This window comes from Pinus tabuliformis, chromosome 9, assembly GCF_031772625.1.
Source record: "Pinus tabuliformis cultivar Carrire ecotype Pingquan chromosome 9, CPIR1, whole genome shotgun sequence".
NCBI lineage: Eukaryota > Viridiplantae > Streptophyta > Pinopsida > Pinales > Pinaceae > Pinus > Pinus tabuliformis.
This window is the reverse complement of record NC_142307.1, coordinates 1,346,537,362-1,346,561,988: the sequence shown is the minus strand read 5'-3', so window position 1 is coordinate 1,346,561,988 and position 24,627 is coordinate 1,346,537,362. Positions and strand designations below refer to the sequence as shown.

General features: G+C 39.2%; 1 protein-coding gene across 6 annotated transcripts in view; it reads right to left on the bottom strand.

Moving 5' to 3' along the window:
- Positions 1-24,627, bottom strand: part of LOC149153497 (uncharacterized) — a 746,732-nt gene that overhangs the window by 663,611 nt on the left and 58,494 nt on the right. For all 6 annotated transcript variants that reach the window (XM_089440793.1, XM_089440790.1, XM_089440791.1 and 3 more), the window contains one exon: positions 17,349-17,382. In XM_089440793.1, the coding sequence (XP_089296919.1) occupies positions 17,349-17,382 (34 nt within the window). The remainder of the gene's footprint in view (positions 1-17,348; positions 17,383-24,627) is intronic.

The window sequence follows — 24,627 nt, the reverse complement described above, 5'->3', positions numbered from 1 at the left end:
CTCATCAATATATATCCCAAATAGGGTGGGGGAGAGTGGGCACCCCTGCTTAACTCCAATCGTGCTCTGGATGAACTCAGATAGTCCCCCCACAGTGCGAAGACGGCCCAGGACAGACTCGTAAAGACGCATAACAGCAATCAGCCGGGAGTTTGAGGTATTTGTGTCTTTGAGTCGCTGTAGAAGATCCTCTCTCGGGACTGAATCAAAAGCCTTCCGGAAGTCCACAAAGCAGCAGTACACCTTCGAGGACCGGTGGCGTGCTTCCTCGATCACAGCACGGAGTATAAAAATGTGGTCAATGGTCTGATGATCTGGCCTGAAACCAGCTTGGCCTCTGGCCCTGAGATCTCTTTCTTCAAAATCGTCGGAAAGCTTTCTATGAAGGATAGTGGCATAAAGTTTTGAGAATGTATGACCCACCATAATTGTCCTGTAGTTGTTGGGGTCCGAGGTATCCCCTGACTTATGGATGGGATATATAATATGGTGGGACCATATGGGGGGGAACCCTTCTCGGACCACATGGTTGAAGAGATCTGCCAGGTATCCGACTAAGGGTCGGAGGCCTTGTTTGAAGAATTTGGCTTGGAATCCTTCCTCGTCCGCTGCTTTGCTGCTATTCATCGACCAGATGGCTTCCCTGACATCTTTATCGGTGAACAGGTGGCAGGAGAGGGGAGGAGATGTGACTTGGATCTGGGACTGTCCGGGAATGTCGTAAAGGCGGGAGGTGTGTGAGAACATGGAGACTGGGTCGAGATCAGCGGGAGGAGGAGAGCGTCGGGGGAGGATCTTGCCCCAGAATTGCTTGGGGGAATGGGTAAGGAGGGCGGAAAGCTCCCGTCTTTGTTGGGAGATGAACTATCATTTTTTGAGATCTAAAATTCTACTTTCGCCATATGAAATCCAATGAGGTCAGAACCACACTCAAACATCCTTTAACATTAACATGAATTGCATAACATTAATAGGGCAATACGGTCAAATACTAGGCTTCCCCTATCATAAATCATTGCCTTTTTGAAAAAAAATTGTGTTCAATGGGTCCTTGGTAGCATTGTACTGAACCAACTGATTCAGTGAAAAAAGGCCAACTTAGTATCGAACCAGCAAAAAACAATCTGGTTCATCAATCCAAACCAGTTTTGCCCTCCAAACGATCAGACTAGCCGATTCAAACTGGTTTGGTCTACTTCTCATAACATTGATCAACGTTAGTTATTTGGTGCTTCCAGCCCCTGAGGGGATGTGACATTTCCAAGGTCAACCCTTCAATTCATAGGTGTTAATGATAATAACGGAAACGGAGGGGAAAGACTTCATGGCTAAGTGTCATGGACATAAGACCAACTAATGTAGGTCAATATCCTTAGTGTATGGATGTAATGGAGGCAGAAATTGTGGAGGCGTGAGTCACCCCTTTCCTCGGCTTGCCTTTTCCACCCCTATGATGTGCCTTGTACTTCTTCTTCATAACACTTTGATATGGAACGTAGCTTAGGTGTCCAATCTTGCTTTTATGACACAACATTTATTTACCCCTTAAGGACGAGTTAGTTTCTCGCTCATCAAGGTTGGGGCATGCAAGGGTTCCTTATGATGAGAGGGAGCATCTAGTGCTCAAGAACCAGGTGACAGCTAATGAAGGGGTAGAGCTCAGTGCCAAATCCCCATGAACCAATGACAATTAACCCGAAGGATGGGTGTGATATTAATTAATTATGCTTAAGGGGGGGGTGTCCATTGTATCTGATGGATGGGCAAATGTAAAAGGCAAGACATTGATAAGTGTTCTTGTTGTGTCTGTTAGTGGTGCCATCTTTCTTTCAGCATATGATTACTCAGACAAGTTTAAGGCTGGCATCAACATTGCAGAACCATTATTTGAAACAATTGAACGTATTGGATCATACAATGTCATCCAAGTCATCACTGATAATGCTCCTAATTGTAACATAGCGGGAGCAATTATTGAGGATAAATACCCCAACATATTTTGGTCTGGGTGTTTGGTTCACACAATGAACCTTTTGATGCATGATATTATTAAGAACAAAAACCAACAATACAAATGGATTGGTGATTTGTACAAGAGAGACAAAGAAATGATAAAATTTATTACAAATCATAGCAATACCCATGGCCTTTTCCGTAGTCACTCAAGATTGGAGTTGTTGAAGATTGAGAAGACTAGATTTGCTAGCTATTACCTCACCTTTAGGCGCCTTTTGAAGATAAGAGAGTCATTGGCTAGCATGGTATCAAGTCCACACTGGCAAAGGAAAGAGCTACAAATGCAGCTGATAAGCAAGGTTTTGAATAAGTGGAGGAGACCGCTCTTGATGGTCAGTTTTGGGCAAGTGTGAGGCAAGTATTGGAATTCACCAAGCCCATTTAACACATGATTCGTTTTGCAGATACAGATAAACCAGTGATTGGGGAGGTGTATGAGCAAATGGATACCATGTTGGGGCAAATAAAAGATATTGTTCAAAAAGATGATCCCAACTTGTATACACTGATTCACAATTGTGTGTGTACACGGTGGAATAAACGTAATGTTCCACTATATACCTTGGCGTATATCCTTAGGCCAAAATACTACTATGCATCTTGGTTAGGCTAACCTGCACCTAGGGGTGGTGTTAGGGTCAAACCCTATATAGATGAAGAGGTATCTACAAGATATTTGCAAGCATTAGACAAGTTGATACCTGACAGGGAGGAATGTGCTAATCTGCGTCATGAATTAGGCAGATACTTCAGTTGCACTAGCTTGTTTGGTTCCTTCCATACAAAGGAAGATAGAGACAGATTTGATGCTCTCACATGGTGGGAAGCATATGGCGGCCAGGGACTTTTGCCAAAATTGGCAAAAATAAGTTCTCTCACAGGTTGTAAATACTTCTTCTGCAGAGAGGTGTTGGAGCACCTACAGCTTCATACATAATGTGAAAAGAAACAGACTCAATGAAAATTGGGCAGAAAGCTTGGTTTATGTGCACTACAACTTGAGGTTGTTGAGTCATTACTGTGATCGGACTTATGAGGATCCAGCATATAAAATTTGGGACAACCACATAGAGGACGATAATTTGGAGGATGGCACTATACATCTTGAAGAACTGAAAGCAGAACTTATAAGAGAGGAAGATGAAGCAACAACCATGCCACCCCCACCATCAAGTAGCAGTGCTCGAGTTTCGAGTGTTGTTCCTTTGTTGTCACTGCCTCCATGTACATCCTCACGTGGAGGGCATGTGCCTTCTGGTTCTGGTCGTGGGTCTGTGCGGGAGGAGACTCCTAGAAGACCACCACAACCTGCTCAGAAATAAGACATTATTCATGGTGGCAAGAGGAAGATGTAGATGATAGATTTACTTGTCTTTTCTAGTTTCTAGTAGTTTTTATAACTATTGACTCTTTCATATTTATTATGATATTTTATGTAAACAATATATGACAATTTAAGTTTGAGTTTGAAGTCCGCAATTATAACTCATTGGTAATGAATTATGAATATGATGTTTCGTGAAAGTTGAAAGTTGTTTCATTTCATTTCATGTTAGATATTATTTGTTGTAATGGTTACACTTAGCTTACAAGTACGACATTGGTGATCAATGACGATAAATGTTATATATTGAATTTTGAAAGCTTGAAACTTTAAGATTGATGAATTATGATTCATAAGACTCAATATGTTGTATGTTACTAACTTGTGGATGTGGTTGATGAAGATTATAACTTCTAGATGATTGTTGTTATATGGTTCAATCTATGTTTTTTATGTTTTGTATATCTGATTCATCATTCTACATGTTTTTGTTGACATATATGCATCAAAATATAAAATATATATATATATATATATATATATATATTATATAAAAAATGCTTCGGGATTCGCTCCCAAACCGTGAGCTTCTGAAAATGTCGTTCCCGCTCCCAAGTAACCCTGACTTGGATAAACACCTTAGTGTAATAGCTCATTCGAATCGGGATAAAAATATCTACAAGATAGGATATGAAAAGGAGCTTTGGGAAGCTAGTGTTATCATGGTGGTAGTTTAAGCATTTTTTGGAGATAAAAGTGACTCTAGTCAGTAATAAAAAGGAACAAAAAGGTTTTGCCTAAGAGGTAAATAAGAAGGGGCAAAAGTCACTTGGAAAATAGGTGGAAAATGCACCAAGTGGCTTATTAATAAAATAACAAAAGGAAAATTCTAGATGGTTGGAGAAGATCCAACAAAATCCTTATCAAAGGGGAGAGAAGACCCTTTCTCATAAATTCTGGTTTATTATTATTTCTTGTTGATTGATCAAGAGCTCAGGCGAGTTTCTCTTGAGGGTTTCAAGCGAGACTCTCAAACTAGTTTTGGTGGACATCATTGCCACCCTAGCTAGTACTGACCAATTTTGGTGGACTTCATTGCCACCCTAGTTGCCATTGCGGGAAAATCACATAGGTTTTCCATTTGTGCTTCAAATGCAGGTTATTTGGGAAACATTTCTTCAGTGGGCAAATTGGTTATTATTGCCAGAGTTGGAGATTGGATCGTTGCTAAAGACATTTGTCAGAACTGAAGATTATTAGCTGAGGTCGAGTTAATTGATGGGTTGAATTCATATTCTATAGAGGTTGAATTTATCTGTTGGGGCCAAGTTTATTTGTTGGGCTAAGTTTATTAGCTGGAGCCCAATTTATTTGTTAGGGTCGAATTTAACTACTGGGGCTGAGTCTATTTGTTGGGTCGGGTTTATTTGTCGGAGCCCATTTATTTGTTGGGGTCGAATTTATCTATTAGGGCTGAGTTTATTTACCAGAGCCCAATTTATTTGTCGAGGCCATATTTATTTGTTGGGGCCGAGATCATTTGCCGAAGTTGAGCTTATTTGTTGAGGTTGAATTCATCATTATAGGAGCGTCGAGTTGCTAAAGACAGGAGTGCGGCATTGACTGAGTTATTTGTTGGAGTTGTATTACGAGTTCTCAAATTAATATTCTCCATGTTAATCTCTTAATCAAATTAATAAAAGTCTGGTTGTGCCTTAAAATATTTTTGTTGTAAGTGTTTCCTTGTTTTGCATACAAATTGTTCAAAGAAAAGATTACACACAAAGTGTATGGCAAAATTCCTAAAAGACAAAATCTAATATCTTGCAAGTTGTGCTATCATATTTCAGATAAGGGATACTACATAATTCAAGCAAGCAAGATAGTAGAAAATTTTAGAAGATATCTTTACCCGCAAGGTATTTAATTCGTTCTCCAAACACATCCATCAGATATTTCATTAAGATCCAAGGGACTTCTCCCAAATCCAACCAAATAACTATAGGACAAAGAAAATCATTCGATAGGTTTCAGCTCAACACGTTCTATGATAAAGTAATGGCTTAACTAAAAGCACTTTCCAAAAGTAGCCAAATAACTATGGAATCATTCTATGGTACATCAAACAAGTAAGAATGAAGGCCACAGCGTCATATCATCATCAACCTACTGCAACACAAGGTGGCTCCAGTAAAGATGTAAATTGTGTTGAGAAATCTAGGGTATTATTAGTTAGGTTATTTTTCTTCCATTAGTAACTGCTTAAGTTATTAGTGTTCTTCATCAAACGGCTACTAATGCATAAACATAAATAGACAAGAGACACAAAATGTAGGCTATGAGCCAGGGCCAAAACCTCTCACTCTTTGAGAGGAAAACCCACACCAATTCTTCTTATAGAGATTCCAATTGACAAATACCAAGACCAAGACCCTTGACCTATTAGCCACTCCAAGACCAAGACACGCATTCTCTTGTCAATACTCTTCTTGATTCCTCTTCCACCGAGATCTTCATCACTATCTTAACAACACTATTTCCTTTATGAGCCCTTATCACAAAGATAATACCTTATCATAATAGTATTACCAACAACGAACTGTTATGTCATTAATGATGCCTTATTGCGCTTGATGTAACACCAAGACAAAGGTACTACAAGGTAGCATCTATATTGTGATAATATCCACTATGATTATATCCACTTCATAGATCCAAACTTCTTAACTGTGATTACTGCCACTGTGATCCGAACTGTAGAGGGATTTGATTTCCCTTCAACGGTTACTGCCCATCCAAAATAAAGAGACATTTGAACTGTCTTCTCTGTGGAGATCCTTACTGCCCATCCGAAATAGAGATATGCAGCAAAACTTCTTTCTTCTAATACCCATCCGAAATCACAGAGATATGTGAATTGTATTCTTCCACTGTCCATGCGAAGTTCTGTTTCTATCACCGAAAAACTCAAAGAAAAGATATCTGAATTTTCACTGTGGAATAGGCCAAGGTTGCCATATATGTGTTGATTTTTAATGTACCTTGGACAAGCGGTTTACTATGGGTTAGTCTCTACCTAGGGAAAAGTGTCCAAAATAATTCTTTTCCTAAGTGTCCAAAATAATTCTTTTCCTAAGATATATGCTTTGCAGTGAACACACTTAGCCAGTTCATGGTTGAGCCCAAGAGGGTGCACTGGGTAGTTGCAAAGCACATTCTTCGCTACTTGCAAGGTACAGTTGATTATGGTCTGGACTATAGGCGCAGAGATGGAGTGAGGTTGGCAGGTTACACAGATTCAGATTGGGAAGGGTGTGCTTCTGACATGAAAAGCACTTTAGGGTGTTGCTTCGAATTGGGATCAGCAGTTGTGTCGTGGTTCAGTCGAAAGCAAAAGTCAGTTGCTTTGAGCTCTTCCGAGGCTGAGTATATGGCTGCTAGCCAGGCTAGTTGTAAGGCCATTTGGCTTCGCAAATTGTTGTATGGCCTATTTGATCAAGTGTTGAGACCAACGGTTATTCACTGTGATAATCAGAGTTGCATTAAACTCACGGAGAATCCAGTGTTTCATGACAGGTCAAAACACATTGACATCAGATATCATTTCATCAGGGACTATGTTCAGAAGGGGGCAGTGAAGCTGGAGTATATATCGACAGATGAGCAGGTGATCGATGTTCTCATTAAGTCCTTGCCAAGAGGCAAGCATGTCCATTTCAGGGACAAGACAGGTGTGGTGAGAAACACTTTCCTTGGTAAGAGGGAGTGTTGATTTTTAATGTACCTTTTCCCATGGGTTAGTCTCTACCTAGGGAAAAGTGTCCAAAATAATTATTTTCCTAAGTGTGACTTTATAAAGTGAAAGTGTCTTTATAAGTGGTAAAGTCAATGTTAAATTATAAAGTGAAAAGTGACTTTAGACAAAGTACAATGTGGGTACTTCATTTAATGGGTGAGTTAAAAAAAGGAAAATGAGAATTAAATGCACATTTATTCTCATCCCTTGATCTAAATGAATCTGAGCCATTAGATCTTAGGGTTGCCCAAAAGTCATTTAGGGAAACAAAAGGGGGAAAGAAAAAAGAGATTGCATTCATTCTTCATGAGCAGATTGGAGAAAGGAGGCTGAGAGCTAGAGAAAAGTTCTAAAGGAGAAATTTGTTGCAGCAAAGTTGAAGGAGTGATTTCTAGGCAAAGATCGACACGGAAATCAAGGCATAAAAGACAGCAAAAGGTACAGTGCGAACAACATTTAATGTTGTGAACTGCACATCGTTCGATAGAAGTTTTTGAAAATAATAAGAAATGAAAAATCCGAACAATCTGTATAGCGATATGGAAATTTGTACAGTGCGTATGGAATCCGTACAATACAGTCTGTACAGTCCATATCCGTATAGTACATATTTTCAGCTTCAGGTGGGCATGGAAATCAAGGCAAAGTGGGCACGGTTTTCAAGGAGTTCTGGGCTGAAGAAATAAGTTGTATTTTGTTTTTTTGTTTTGCCTGCAAATATATTTTCCCTGAACTTGAAAGATAAATAAATTTGAAGAGCTCTCTAACAGGTTTCCACCGGAGAAGATTGAAGGCGTTTTGCCTGAGTCTAAGTTGACCAAAAACCTGTGTGTATTTTTATGTGTGTTGCTGGTTTGTTTATGTCCATATTTATTTTCAGCATGTGTTGGTATTCCCATGTGTTTTAATCTGAAAATTTCATTTCCAGAATTCTATATGTTGAATGCATGTTTATGGAAAAGGGCATTTAGATGAATGGGAGTGATAAGGTGAAACTAAAACCGAGTTGGGATTGCAAGAAACTTTTTAGCCATCAAATTTCAACAATATAGTGGCATGTCTGAGTATATAAGCCGACATAAGTTTATGAACCGGTGTGTCTCCATAATGTGAGCCGACATGAGTTCCTTCATTTATCTTGAGGCCGACATAGGAAGAGGAGGAATGTTCTTGTCTTTGGAGGGTTATTTTACTAGAATACATTTGACATATCTTTATACATGACACTGAATCTTTGACAAATCCTAAGGCTTTCAACGGGAGCCATCTAAAATAAACCTCTTGCTCATGAAACCCATGAAGCAAGGCATTACAAAAATAATTGTATTTTCTTCTTTTCATCATTTACAAAGATCATAATTACATGTCATTATGAAGACCGAACCTAGTTACATTTTACAACAAATTGAATTGTGTCATCCCTCATGCTCCAACTCATGAATTGATAAATGTTGAAGTCAAAGGGAGTGCAGATATACAACATCATAAGCACTAAGATAACACATGAGGTAGCCCCATCAATGGACTACAATAATAATTTATCTGAGCATATATGCCAATTCACAATTTCATGGGTGTATATGGAAAGGAGTCATGCTATGCAACTGCTAACCCACTTAGAGAACAATCATCATATGAATAGGAAAAGTGTGGCAAACCAATCAGATTCATATCATAACTATCCAAAAATTTTGCAATATAATAAAGAAATCCATCTAGATTAAAATATTATATTGAATAAAGATATGAGAGATAATTGAATTACAATGAGGGCCCCATATAATGTGACATTTTAATCTAATTGCAGCAAGTGTAAACTAATTCGAAAACAATTTCGGAAGAAATCACATTGGTAGATTTAGTGTAAATTAATTATGCAGTTTATTTGCTACAGCAAATAATGAATAAATCACACTGCAATTTTTCACCATAAAAATACTGCGGAAAATAAAATACTAGAAATTGAGAAATATAGAACACACACACAAAAATATGATGACACCATTATTTTTGGACAAATGTCCCCGAAAAAACCCAATGCAGGGAAATCGGTGCAACAAATGAGGGTTTTATTATTATGCAGCAGCGTAAATTCTAAGTACAATAAAATTGGACGCCAAACTAGCAATCCTCTCTGAGAGAAATACTGGCAAAAATATCTGAGGGAATTTATCCTCCTCCACAAGCAATCCTTGCCCCCACTAGCCACAAACAACTGCTCCGGTGAACTCATGTGTCAGCGTTCTGCGCAGACCATGCACAGGCCAAACTCGCACTCCTCCAGAACTGCCTCTGAATCAGTTGTTCTTCCTATAGCTGCTGCTGGGAGTCACTAGCTCGGCCTTTTGGAAATTTTCCCGGCCTCCGGCACCTGAAACCTCCTCCTGCTCAACCAAATCAAAATGCCCTCTTGAAGCTCTACACAGGCCCTGCGTAGCCTTCTGAATAAATAATACGAACTCCTCTCCTAACTCTTCTAGAACTGGGAACTTCTCTAGAAATCTGCTACTCTGCCACCTACTACTCGATCACTAGCATGATCTCACTGTTGAATCACTTGCTACTGGAAAATCGAACTTCCTTGATCACTGAGTATCTACACTAGTGTGTCTCCATCTACCCCATCGACCTCTTCATATAATCTCTAGTTGAGACTTCAACGGCCATGATTAAATCTTAATCGATGGTTGAGATCATCTCTAAGTCGATCTGTGTGAGTTTCTAGAGAATTTACACCTTTCTCAATTAATCACTGTTAATTAATCATTTTTCCTAAGTTAGACTTAGGAAAATTTTGATTATTGATCAATTAACTTAATTGAGTTGTCTCTAGGTGTTTTCTCTAGAAACAATTTCTAGATTTTGGAGATCTTGTGTTCTTGAACCTCTCTAACCAAAGTCGAGACTAGAACACCTGTCCGATGCTACAAAATTAACATATAATAACTAGGGGGTGCCTTTTCAATAAGAATTGTGCCCTTTAATAAAGATATGTCTTTGGATTATGATGTGTTTTTTGTGATTAATTATTAATTATTTTATATTACATGTTTATGTTTATTACGTTGCCTTCCCCTTTTCAAATGTTTTATCTTCAAAGCATATTCATGAAACAGTTTTACATTTTTGCTCTGGCTTGTAATGTCTTTGCATGATTCTTTATTCTTGATGTTGTCGTAATTGATGATACAAAATGGTACGAACTTCTAAGTGTTGACCAATTCATCGAATAGTAAAAGGATCTAACATCTTAATCTGATTCTTTGTGGAACATTGTACTTCTAGTATTTCCAATATGAATTGTTATTATGAGACTTGTTACCCACCATTTTGTGGGTGATATCCCTAGGAGAAAAAATTTCTCCATGATGGTCCTCAGTCGGCAGCCACCAAATAGCTCATTATGCCATTTCTCCACCACCTGAGCCAGTCAAGTGGTCCCTCACCCATCTGTCATGATCGTATGTTTGAAGGTGGGACTCCCAAACCTAAAGGTACGCCTTGTCATTTGGTAATTGAGTATTTTAGTTTACTTATCATGGAAACTCTTGGGCATGGATTAATGGGGGGATTCGGCAGAAAGAGTGGACTAGGCCCATGTTCTTGTCCCCTAGGTCTCGTTTGGAAGTTAACCTTGAACCCTAGTCCCGTGGGATCTCTTTTACTAACCTTTGGGTTTTAGGGATGGTACTACACAAGAAACCCTGATATTGGTTGTGTGGTCCCGCTTCCTGATCCACATATATCACTCCCCTTCCACTCATTACAACCCCATTCATCTATCCGCCCACCTGGCTCCACATTCCTTCACTAGGTCCACATATGGTTAGCCTTCTCCTCCCCTTTGCCCACAACTTGGGTTGGGCCTGGAACGATGCCCGGAGGTTGATGCAGCTAAAAAGAAAAAAAAAGCATAATTGGCCACATTCAATAGGAAATTGTACCACAAAATGCAAAAGATGGTCTAGACAAACACATTTAGCACGTGGGCAAAAGCCATTACATGAGATTCTACCCCCTTCCACGGCCATCACCCTAGTTCCTATAGGCCCTAGATGAGCTTCCTTTATCATTCAGGAACCCATGATTGTGCCAACCCCTGGTGGGCGATGATTTTCCCCACCTTTAAAGGGGGTATCCACTGCTATACTTTGCACATCATGCTCTCATTCCTTTGAGCCCCGAGCAGTTAACCAAAGAAAATCATAAAAGGCAAAAGGCATACGAAGAAGGGTGGAAAAATCAAGGCCAGGGTAACTCATGTACCACGATTTCTCCCTCCTACACATCATTTACCCAAGTGTGGACTTCCCTTTTATTAGCTACCCTTGTACCATGGCATGTGACCTAGGTTGTCCCCCTTCATCCCCTACTCTGTTCCATCATTTTATCACATGCCACCACCATTTGAAGGATGTACCATGAACATACCCCCCCTTTAGAAGCAAAAACCACCTAATAGGGTGCTAGGTTAACACCCCTTAGAGCTTGGAGACATTAGCACATGCCAAAGCCCACTATGGAAGGGCATGCCATTATGAAGTGCCCACTTGTTCTCCATGGTTTGTAAACTTTTTTACTTGGATTTCTTGAATAACTCGATATGCTGGAAAGCACGAGACGCATTGGATCTTATGCAGGATTGCAGATGGTCTCCATTTTGGGTTTGGTCTCCCTATACGAGGTCCTAACCCTCTAAAGGGCTAGATTGGCACACATAGGGTGTATGTAGAGAGCCTTGGACCTCCACAGCACCAGACAACATTCCATGGATCGCCAAAGTCATTCATAGATTGCTCGTGGTTCACCTATTTGACAAGGAAGATGCATCTGGTTCACCATGCCCAATCGGCCCCACAACTACATCATGCACTTGGCAGATGACCCAGGACCTGTATGATGATGTGGCATCACTTGTACCATCATCCTAGCCCTTCTAGATGGTCTACAAGCATCTTCGATCTGTTTGAAGACCCATGAGGGCACTTGTGTGCCCCCACACCCATTTGGGAGCACCGCAAGTTTATTACTTGGAGAACAAGGGGCCAACCCCTTGTCCACTGCTTTTGGGAGTCTTATCTCACATTATGGCACCTATGGGCTTCATTAGGCCTCCTTTAAGGCCCAACGACACATGTTATTGATCATTTGACCCTCTTGAGAGGCTTTACTCTTTTATTATTGAGTTAGTTTAGTGGGCTTGTCACCAAACGGTTGTTATTATGCACATTATTTTATTTTAGGGGCTCAACTTGGTCAAATTAGCTAAATTAAACTCATTAGAGATTGTATAAATAGATGAGAGGTGATTCATTCTCTCATCGTCACTTTGGATTGGATCTCTCTTCTCTTTAGAGAATTTCGCACTTTTCGGATGAATTTTGATGTTTCGATTGGAGTATTTTTTATCTTAGAGCTTCTTTATTGTCAAATGTCAATGGTTGGATATGTTCGATTACATGTAAATACACACTTTCAATGTTATTTTTGTTTTACTTTTGTCATGTGCATTGAATGGGATTTTCGCTATAATAGGGCTAATTGCAGCATTGCATAATTGCAAATTTGTGGAATTGTTGTTTCTATATAGCATCTCTCAATGTTTGGGCCATGTATGTGAATTAAATCTCCTAGGGATAATTCCATCAAGGAATTGATCTTGATAAGCCATCTCCTTTGCCAAGCAAAGTATAAAAGTTTTGAGGTCTCTTCCTCTTGCCCTAAAGGTTGAGTGAAGAAGTCCTTAAGGCCTCCTTGACCAAAATACAAGGTCCTTTCTCATCATTATCCTAGACTCCATTCTCCCCAAGGATTAAGGCACTAATCCTCCAATAGGTGGTCACTCAATGAATAATTTTATTCACCTTCCCCTCTCTTTTCTAGGTCTAGCCAAGTTGGGTCACCTAGGGCATCATTTTCCAGACAAAATGGCCAAGAAAAAGTTCGATCTCCTAGCATCTCCTACGTTGATGTGTCCTCAAGGCCTCCTCCAATTTTGAAGCTATTCCGACGGTGGAGTTGTGAGATAACCCAAGTCCTAGCTCTGAGATCAAACTTTGCCCTAGTGTTCTTAAGGCTAGTGCCTCATAAGATCAATTTGACACCTCCAAGTGAAAATTCTTGCTTTGATCCTTTCCCCCTCCTTGTCTAGGTTAAAAACATCATTGGTTGTTAGATTCTTCCCCTTTAACCTAGGCTGGGACCACTTGGTCTCGTGTGGTCCCACACGTTTAAAAAGTCAAATCTTCGAGAACCATTCGGGAAGTCAAGTCCAATAAGGATTTTAGGATTGGGAAATTCCTTCATAAGGCATATTCCTCTAACCTAACCCTCAAATCCTCACCTCCTCATCCTAGAAAGCGTTGTACCTTGCTTAAGAAGCAAGTAAGTTGTATTCATAAAACCCTTCTAGGAAAAGGATTATTAGGGTCACCTCACATCCATTGGTTGATTCATCCTTCACAAGTGACCTTCTATATAACGAGTATCCTCCCATCGATGAAAGTCCGTAAAGAGTAGGGATTCTTAGCTAAGGTGACAGTGGGCTAAGCCTCCATCGTTGCCCTTTGATCTAGCAGTTGCCCTTCAGGAGTCCCTTTTATGCCTCCTACTAGTTTGAGCGGTAACAAGACTCAATTGCACTAGTGTCAATACTCTTCAAAAAATAGGTCAATTATTTTTGTTCTAAGCGATGTTGATATATCGATTAAGGTTCTTGCTTTTGTGATTAGAATGAAAATAAGTTGTCTTTGTAGCATGATTTTCCCTTATTGTACTTGTAGCATTTTCTAAATTTACTTTTGGTATTAATGTTCTTAATGCACTAATGTTGCTTTGTTGATTGTTGAATTTATATTAGTAAGTACACTTGGAATTTCCATCATTTGTACTTCAACATCTCAATACATGTTTACTTCAACTGGATTAGCATCTTCTTGAGTTGTGATGTTGATTAGCACTATATTTGTTCCTTTCTCCACAACTTACATATTTTCATTTGAAGACTTCGATGTTTCCTTCAAGTTGTTCTAACTTATTTTCCAGTGACTCCTTACCATTCTTAAGCTTCCTAATTTGTGTAAGTTTTGATTATGATTCCTTAAATGTGAAAGTTTTTCAATTTCTAATTTGTCGATTTTAATATGTTTTGATTCTCATGTTTCTCACCTTTTAACTGTCTGATTTCTCCTAGCAATGTTTGACTAAGGATCCTTTGGCAAGAATTTCCTTCACCTTTCTCTAAAAGGCTCTTCTTAAATTTCTTCTCGAGATCTTCCTTCTCTTGTTCTAATCTTTTATACCCTGCTTTGTAACCTTTGTCTTATTAATTTGTGCAAGTAATTGTTTACAGTGATCTTTTGGGCAAGAAATTTCCTCGTTCTTCTCTAATAATTCGTAGTCAAACATATTTTCTAGATCCTTAAATTTTTCTTGTTGTTAACTAGTTCATCCTCTATTTTTTCTATTTACAATTGTATTTGTGTGTCACTTTGATTTGATTAGAGTAAAAGTTCTATCACAATTTTTGCAACTGACTATTTGTTTTCTGAATGACATGACATTTAAACTCCTTTGCACAAAAAGGGCATTTCGCCAAAAACGTGAAATTTTTTGTGGAATCCATAATTCCAACCTCATAATAAATGATGAATTGGTATACCTTTATTATTTCCGTTGAATATATATATATATATATAAAGAACTTTGAATAATTTTTTTCTGTATAACTTTTGTAATTGGTGATCAATATCGTCTTCATAAATTTCGAAAAGACTCTTTGTTAAATCCCTGTAGGCTTTAGAAATACCTTTAGAAATTTTGACTTATGAAATGGTTATACTACTATTAACTTTTAAGTATGGTTTTCTTCTTATGCCAACTTGAATGTACCTTGACTTGGGAATTGAACAACCCTACAGTTGTCAAATTGAAACTTGGATAAAACGTATAAAACCTCCACTCAATTACCCTTTTAATTTAACTATTTACCAATGATGAGGTGCGTCATATACTTTTAATATATTTTTAATGACTCTACCACCACCTTCTATGATGGTACAATGAGGCACAACTTCCTTTTGGCAGTTAAGGCAACAATTGTGATTAGACAAAACTCTAGCCACGATGATTAAAGAAGGCATGTGAAGTTTCTTCTAGTCTTCAATATTGTGGCGACATGCACAACCCTAGATGGTGCAGTCCTCTTCAACATCAGCTACAAAGCATTGCAGATTTAATTGACAACCATATCTTCATAGTTTTAATACAAAGAGCCAACAATCAAACTGCAAAGGCACCTACTTGTACCAGGTAGAATTGACAGAGACATAGTTGAAAAATGAAACACTTACTCTAAATTCTCTTCAAAGATAGAATTACCTAAAAATATACTAACTAAACAAATATGTGATATTTACTTGTCATTTCATGTGTGCATATTTTCAAAGGCATAGGCCATGGGAAACTACACCTACAGGGGCTGCATCCATATAAACAATACTTTGGGAATGATTTGATCATTGTGGGGGCATATTAATCACATGGATATTGTCCACTCATATTTTTTAGTTATTAAAGTGGGTTTCATCACCCATGTTTTCAACATGTCAAGATGAGTAGCAAATCTTGCTAGGGAGGAAAGAGTTGTGCCCTATCTGTACAACCCTATTTCTTACTCATATGTAAGGAACTCAGAAGAAATGTGATATAATTATATTGTACCCATCTGTAAATGGTGATTGTTAATGTGGCAGCTCAAGGAAAAATTCCCTCCATTGAACAACCTTCCTCATCAAGGAAGACCCCTTCTAGCCCTTGAAAGAATTTAATTTGGTCAAGGAAAAATATGATTTTTAAGGTGAAACCCACATGTGCACAAAAATACAAGTCGGCCTGGGCAAGCTAATTTGACCCCCCTAAGGCTCATAGAAATAGAGCTTATATCACATCACATTGGAGCATCATCATCATACATCACATCTTCTCTCTCTTGTTTGGATTGGTTCGTTCAGGTCTGCAATTGGAGGTCCAATCTCACATGTGCAAAGTAAAGGAAGGATATTATGTCTTTACCAGTGTTGACTTTCCATTTAGGGCTGCTTTGACCAGCAAGGAAAAGGGTTTGTTTGACTTGGATTTTGACCTGTTATTGGAGGCCGAGTTGATTGGCATTTGGACGGAATTTTTCTGGGCAGTTTGACCAAGGTTGACCAAAAAAAATGCCTGAAGTTGACTGCAAAATTTCTGAAGTTTGACCACAGGCTCTCTCTCTTTTGACCAAGTTTTTGCAGGCTGTTTTGACTGGGTTTGACTGAGCTTGGAAGGCCAAATTATTTGACTGTTGACTAAGCTGATTTGGAACGCTGTTGACCATTGACTTTTGGACTGGTTAGGGCATCATTTGCTCATGTTGACTTTGACAGAATTGCAGATTTGACTTTGAGGCACATCTTTTGTATATTGGTTGGTTGGTCTTTTGGATAGTGACATAGTCAAAGGTTTGACTTTGACTCTTTTGTTGATGAATTGGAACATGGTATCTCTGTGCTGAACATTTAATGACAATCTAATAGAAGAAGAGTTTTGAAAGGGTTTTTCCCGGGTATTTGACCAAATCTTATGTCTCTCTTGTTCTTGTTCTTGGCTGTCTTCTATTGCATTTGAATTACTATTCTATCTACAATTGCTTACTGTCATTGGAAGATTGAATTTATTTGAAAAGTGATTGCTAATTGAAGAAGAATTGGAATAAGTGATTGTGCAGAACTGGAAAATTAACAGTCATGAGGCAGAATCATGTGCAAGCCGTCCTTAAATAAATGATGTCCCGTGATCAAGGACCAATCAAAGGAAGGTCTCGACAAGAGGCCTGGCTGACATTGCAAAATTTCCTAAAAGTGAGACTATTCGCTAGATAAACAATATCAGACTTCATCATCACATACCCCTAGTAAGTGAGTAGGTCCATTTATGCTAATACTAACATTCTTTTGCTTGTTCTTCAAATGTTGAGAACCGCTCCCTAACAAGCATAATAGTAGTCAAAGTGAACAATTATTGATATGCTAACGTGTGTAGTTCCCAATGCCCATAAACATGGATCTCTAAAGAACATAATAAATGTTTCAATCATTTTCTCCACGGCATCCCCTCTCTAATCAACCAACATAAATAAAACAAGATGAAGCGAGTCAACATGAGCATTTCATTTACCTTAGAATCAAATTCAAGACCTGATATCCATTCCCTGCAAAGAAAGAATGTAATCAAAGCATAAATGAAAGGATAGTATTTGTCACGGTACCCATCTATCTTTAATCAAACCAATAGCTCTCAATGTTAAGAACAAAGCAATAACTTCCTAAAACAATAAAGAGCAAAAAATCTTACTGTCCTCAATTAATTTTATTTCACCATAACACTTGTAACTATTAATTTTTAATAGAGTAGATGGAATTCAAATTTTAAATGTAGTTTTAAAAGTAATAAATGGCAACTAGTCGATATACAATGGAAGAAATATCATCTTTAGCATATGAAACACAAATCAGCTCCCAAGAAAGAGAAGCAACATGAACAATTTTATAGTGAATATACTCTAGCATGTTTTCTATTGAAATCACCGTCTTCCTATGGAGTAACAAAAATGTTGTTATTTTCAAGGGTGTAATGTTTGTTCAAGCTTTTATGAAGCTTTCTATAGACAAACTTTCTTCACAAACCATGCAAGACTGTGAATTCTTCATTAAAATTATTTGAACTTTTATAGCCATAATGCATGCTCTTTCTAAATATCACAATCTAAATATACTAAGGAAAAAAAATATTATTTAAAAATAACAAGAATAATTGCATGATTATGGATAACAAATCTCACTGCAATAAACTGAAATTCGACAAGGTGAAACTAATATTACGTGAGGACAATGTTCTTGAACATGTAATGGCACTGCAGGAGTTGATACTAATTAGTAAGTTCTATGGTAGAATTATTTCAAAAAGTATTGTCCTTTTGGATTCAAATATTGTGGCATCCTATGTTGGGTTACATCCCATATTTTAGCCAAAACCTACCTTGCATTTACCTATAGAACAACAAGGGACGTAAATCACATCCTAGGCGGAAGATGGTACTGGGGGAGCTCGTTGCTAGCTCAAATACATTGGTCAAACTACTTTAATATGAGCATCGAGGCATGAGAAATAGAACATTCATATTGTATGGATCAAACTAACTGCGTTGACTCTCATATTACGGAACAAGCAATGCCTGCAAGCAATTGGCGAAAGTATGAGTAGCTTTAAATATTTTGGGAAAAGGAATGCAAATTAGGGAAGGTCAAATTTGGGGCTAGGGGTTTTGTGGAGAACGATTTGGATGGCAAGCAACCAGATAGTTTGGATGTTGAAATTGGGACCTAGACCTATTATCAATCACTAGGCTATGTTGGAATACCTTATAGATGTTCATACTTCCACCTGTACAAAGCCAGCAGTCAAAGATGCTCAAGCAATTAGAAAAATGAAAGAATAAGAGTATAATCACAATACACAAAGCATGAAAGTCGAAGTTGGTATGTCCTAGGACCTGTGAAGGGAAGATGAACATAACAATGTACTAGGACATTCACAAGGTTCTCCATTTAGGCCATAACCAAATGCATCATAATGGAACCTTCCAATGCTCTTAGCTTAACTTCCAGCATGTACCCAGAAGCTCTCATGGTGTTCAACCACATGCAAGTGATGGAATATTGTTGCAACAATCTATTAGAGGACCGACCTATAGCAACAAAAAGCATGTTATGCAAATATAATTTTGCTCAATTGATTCCAAATAATTTGTTGGAAGTTGTAGTGCTTGTGGAAACTCCCTTAATTCTCAAAGTGATTGTGGTAAACATATTCTGAATTCCCCCTCTAAGAAAAAGAGTAGCTCCAATCTAAACCAACCTCAAAATGGGACTTATATTCTACCTAACAGTCCCTTGGTAAACGTTATAGGAAACCCTCTTTTCTTACCCCACAACACTAGGTTAAAGGAGTCAAAACTTGGCTAGTCATTTTCCTTAAAGTTGATACGAGTGTTCACAATGAAAATTATATCTTCTTTGTTCCTTTAAAACCCGTAATTCAAATCACGAGGAGGTGGGTATTCAAAGAGATATAGGATTAGATTTTGGGAATCACCCAACTTCGAAAAGAAAATCATACCTTACCCAAGTGTGAAAAATCGGTTACCTGATTCCTACTGCAGTGAACTGATAATATTTCACCTACTTGTTAAATTACTTGAACAAGTTACTTGCAGTTTTCTACGGCAAATACTGAAATACATACACTGCAGCCTACACAAAATTAAATACTGAGGAAACTAAATACTGCACTAAAGAGAAATAAACACACACATCAACGCAGTTGTTTTTTGACAATGTCCCCGGAAAAACCCAGTGTGGGAAAACCAGTGCAGCAGCTAAGAGTTTTAATTATTATGAAGTAGTAAATCTGAGTACAAATCATTGGATGCCCAAACTGGCTATCCGATACAGAGAAATGTTGACAAAGAGTTAGTGAGAAAAATCTCACACTAATTCGGGAGATCTGACATTGATCAGGGGCTAGCTAGCTGGCTAGCCCCACGCTGCCTCTATGCAGCTTCTGCACCAATCCTATGCAGATCTGCGTCACCTCCTTTGTTGATCTCTTGTTGTCTGGAAATTCGACCTTTTGGCCCTCTGGTCTCACACCTAGGCTTATGGCACTGGATCTCGACTCTCCCAGCTGGATTTCGAACTCGCTATGAAGCTTTGCGTTGCCTCTGCCTGGCATTGCGCTGCCTCACTGAACTGCTCTATGCCCTTTTTGTTTTGCAATCTCCGCATCTGGAAAACTCTCTTCTGGACTAATATCCTTGCCCCTCACTGCAAGAAGATCACTCGATCTCACTCCGGCAACTCAACGTCGCTACTTGTTAAATTTTGGTATGTTTTATGCTTAGCACAATTTACTTCAATTTTTCATATTAGCCCAATGACAATATTGAAATTAGCAATCACATCAGCATGATAGTAAAGTGCAGATAGAACATAAACATAAATCGCAAAAAACAAGCCAAGACAAGAGGACACAAGATGTGGCGCCAGCCAAGTACAAACCCCAATGTGGGGAACCCTTGATCAATTCTTCTTATATTCTTCAATAGTTCAGCAGAGAGAGATAGTACATATACATTAGAAGTCAACACTTTGACTTGACAAAATAAGAGCAGAGATATTCACCATGAAGATGAGGTTGCAGATCTGAGGACATGGACTGCAGTTCTAAACTCGGATGAAGGCAAATATTCTCCAAGGTGATTCCATCACCTTGCTGCATCCATCACCAAGCTGCACCCAACATCATGTTGCATCTCATCATGTTGCATCGTACATCATGTTGCATCTCATCATGTTGCAACGTACATCATGTTGCATCTCATCATGTTGCATCCTTCACCATGTTGCATATCATCATGCTGCATCCTTCACCATGCAGCATCTCATCATGTTGCATCCAAGCTGTTAGATAACTAAGCCCTTCAAGGGTTGCAGACCACCTAGGAGAGACTCTTAATCCATGTTGCCATCCAAACTCAAAGCAAACTGTAACACTGCCTTGGAAGAGCCTTAGTTGCTTGCTATCGCTTGCAGCCTAGCAAAGCAGCTAGTTGTAGTTGTAGACTAAGAAACCATTCAAATCAAGCTCACGGATCATCACCAATATGCCCAGACATTCCTTAATTAGGCCAAGTTGTCATCTACAGCAATGTGGCATCATGACAACAATTAAGGGTACTGCAACAAGGTCTCTTTGAGCTACTAATAGACTGCGGTTTAGTTCATCTTAGGATAGCATGTAAGGATCTCTTTGAACAGCAATACGAGTCTTCACAAGACTATTAATGGGCCTCTCTTAACAGCAGATTAGGGTTGCGTAATAAGGACCTTGAGACAGCAGATTAGGGGCCACTTTCATGCTGCGTATAGGTACTCCCTTTTTCACCACTACAGGTCTCCCTTTTAACTGTGGCCAGACATCCTTGTAACAGTAGCAAGGTCCTTAGATGACTGAGGCTTAGATCCCTCCATGGACTGCGTATACATCTCTTCCTTGACTGCGTCTACGGCACCAACTTGCTTGTGACACTTGATAAGACTACGGTTAGGGCTTTTCAAGGCCCCCTCTTTATAGCAGATACTTTTGCTACATATGAAACCCTCACTGACTGCATTCTAGGTGACAAGAACAGTGGCATTAGACCTGCGTTTAGGTCACTTCCAACTGTGTTATGGAAGCCTTCTTCCCTGACTACGTTTGGGCTCCTTCCATGACTGCATTAGAGTCTAGGGCATCCTTCATGACAGCGTTAGCCTTCATGACTACATATTAGATTTAGGGCATCATTAGGCAGAGGTTAGGGCTTCTCCATACTAGCGTTAAGGCTTCTTCTTGGTCTGCGTAGGAGAGCCTTCTTTAGGGCAGTGTAGGCGCCTCTTCTTCAACGTGATACTCATGCTCCATGACTATAATTTAGGGCAACGTATAGCTCTCTTCAAACAACGTCTAGAGCTAGGGCAAACCCTCTAGGGCAGCGTATCCTCTTTAGATCTCTCCTACCACCAAAAACCCAAAGACAAGTGGAGAGAGATCACAAGAGATGATTGTCTCAAATGACTTGAAGACCTCTTCTATTATGGTGAAACGTTGAGAACAAGTGGGGGTAGTTTGGATGTTGGCCGACCTTGATGAATTGTCACATAACACAAATAAATTCATATCTCCATGAATACATTTTGGAATCGAATGATCTTTAGATCAATCCTACACCTTTCGACGAGCGGAATCCAAGAAAAATATCAGTTGCCATAAATAAGTAGACCCACATGGAGTTTGGCCCTAGTTGCCAATTTTAACACTCCCTCTCAACTAGGGAGAACTCCATCAGCTAATCCATCTGCCAGACTGTACTATCTCTGTCATCAGTGCCCTGCACTGCTCTGCTCTGCTATGTTGAACTATGAAGAAGAAGAAGTGATCGAGAATGTATCATACCATCCTCTATTAACCCAAATTCAGTCCCATATAGAAGAGAGTGTCTCATACCACTCTTACTGACCCAAAGTCAGTTCCAATAAAGAGAGTGTGTCATACCACTCTTACTGATCCGAAATCAGTTCCAAATAAAGAGAGTGTATCATACCACTCTTACTGATCCGAAATCAATTCCAAATAAAGAGTGTGTATCATACCACTCTTACTGATCCAAAATCAAATCCAAATAAAGATAGTGTATCATACCACTCTTACTGATCCGAAATCAGTTCCAAAAGAGTGAGTTATATCACTCTTACTGACCTGAAGTCAATTCCAGTTGATCCCATATCAATACCATCCTAGCATAGGGAGTACGGTGGTAACACGATGCATACATCAGTCCTACTATGGTCCCTATCCTCATTTCCCTACTTATTGGCCAGATGAGAGGTACTTCCCATGAGTACCAAACTGCATGGGTAGGATGTCTCAGCAGGAGAAGGATGAACCACTCATCTTGCCTACATGTCGCCCGGGGTATCCCAGGGGAAGGCTGAACCACTCACCCTGTACACAACAAATCAGTAGGGGAAGGCTGAACCACTCACCCTATTATTGTATCTCAGCAGGAGAAGGATGAACCACTCATCCTGCCTAAATGGCAGACTACTAGGGGAAGGATGAACCACTCACCCTATGGTTGCTCATCGCTCCAAGAAGTACCCCCAAGCCCCCGAAGCTCCCAGAGCTCAATCTCCACCATATTCTACTAGACCTTCAGCAGAGAGCAGTGTTGATAATATCGGTATCGGGAAAATATCGGTGAGGGTCCGGAAAATATCTTATCGGAAATATCGGCGAAAATATCGGCAAAATATCGGCAAATATCGGCAAGCATAAAAAATGCATAATATACTCATTTTTTTCAGATTTCTAAACATATAAAGCAATAACAACATGAACTAAACACATTGGCACATAAATATGAAGAAATCTTCCTTTGTCATGTCATCACTAGCAAGCTGCCCCTAGACTCCACAGTTGTCCAAGAACATGCTCTGATACTACTGTAAAATCCCCTCTTAAAAATGACCCCAAGTTATCACTGTAATTTTTGGGTTTTGATTGAGTTTTCAGCGAGGCATTTCTTCAAACAGTTTGTTTACTATTGGCTGTAGGTGCACTTTTCTTCAACTTAACCCAAGTAGTCTAAACCAAAACTTGATAAATGATTTCAAATAGCAATATATTGTTATTAAAACACCCAACAAAGGATTACACCACTGATACGCACCATGTAACAAGAGAGTGAACACCTTTCATTAATGGGAACAAACCATAAATTATAACAGCAACAACTTTATCGACACACAATCATGAAAATAAATGCTACAAGACAGAACTCATATTGGGACCTGATAATTACTCCAGCAAGCTAAGCTGGTATATACGTTGTCCAAGAAGTTCCAACTAACGGTTTTCTTCAGCGATAGGTGTTCCAGAGGTTCGTACCAACTACAATAGGACATTCGACCTCATTTTCTGTGTGTAACCAGCAAACAAGATATGGAGATACATTGCCTTCACCAGCATACAAATTCAGTGTCTTCCAACATATAAAACTCGACCTTATAGGCCCAAATACAGTCCAACAATTATAGTATACTTAGCCCACAATAAAGGTAACTCGACCCACCGTTTCTGACTGATAATAATCAACAGTAAGTAAAAAACTCCATTCTTCTTCAACATATTAGTTCAGCCATGAGGTGACCACAACTCGTTCAACAAAGGGAGGTACTCGACCCATTGACAGGATCAACTCGAACCACAAAGGATCAGTTCAACCAACAAATTAGTTAAGAGAAACCTGGCCCCACTCACTAGAAACTTCGACCCAATAAGTAGAGAGCTCGACCAGCAGTGTAAATAAACAGAACTCAACCCTTTTTGGCTGGAGATTTCGACCCACAAAATTCGTCGATACAACCTAACCGGCGATATTTACCCTCGTCTCGTGATTTTTACCAAAATATCGCCGAAATTTCGTATTTCTCGCGCGAAATTCAAAACTTGAAAATATCGCGATTTTTTGGGGGCGATATTTCGGCCCGCCGAAAATATCGCGATATTTGCGAATATCGCCGATATTTCGGCGATATTATCAACACTGGCAGAGAGTCTCTCCACGACTCCTAATCGTTCAAGGAAAGTCAAGAATTTGACCTTTCCCAAGGGCTTCGTTTGAATATCAGCGACCTACACATCAGTCCCAGAGTGATGGAGCCTTCTTGGTCCCTGTTGTACCATATCCCAAATAAAATGGTACCTGATGTCTGTATGCTTGGAGCGATCATAGAACACGAGATTCCTCAACAATCGAATCCCCCCCTGGTTGTCACAGAAGATCACGACGGTA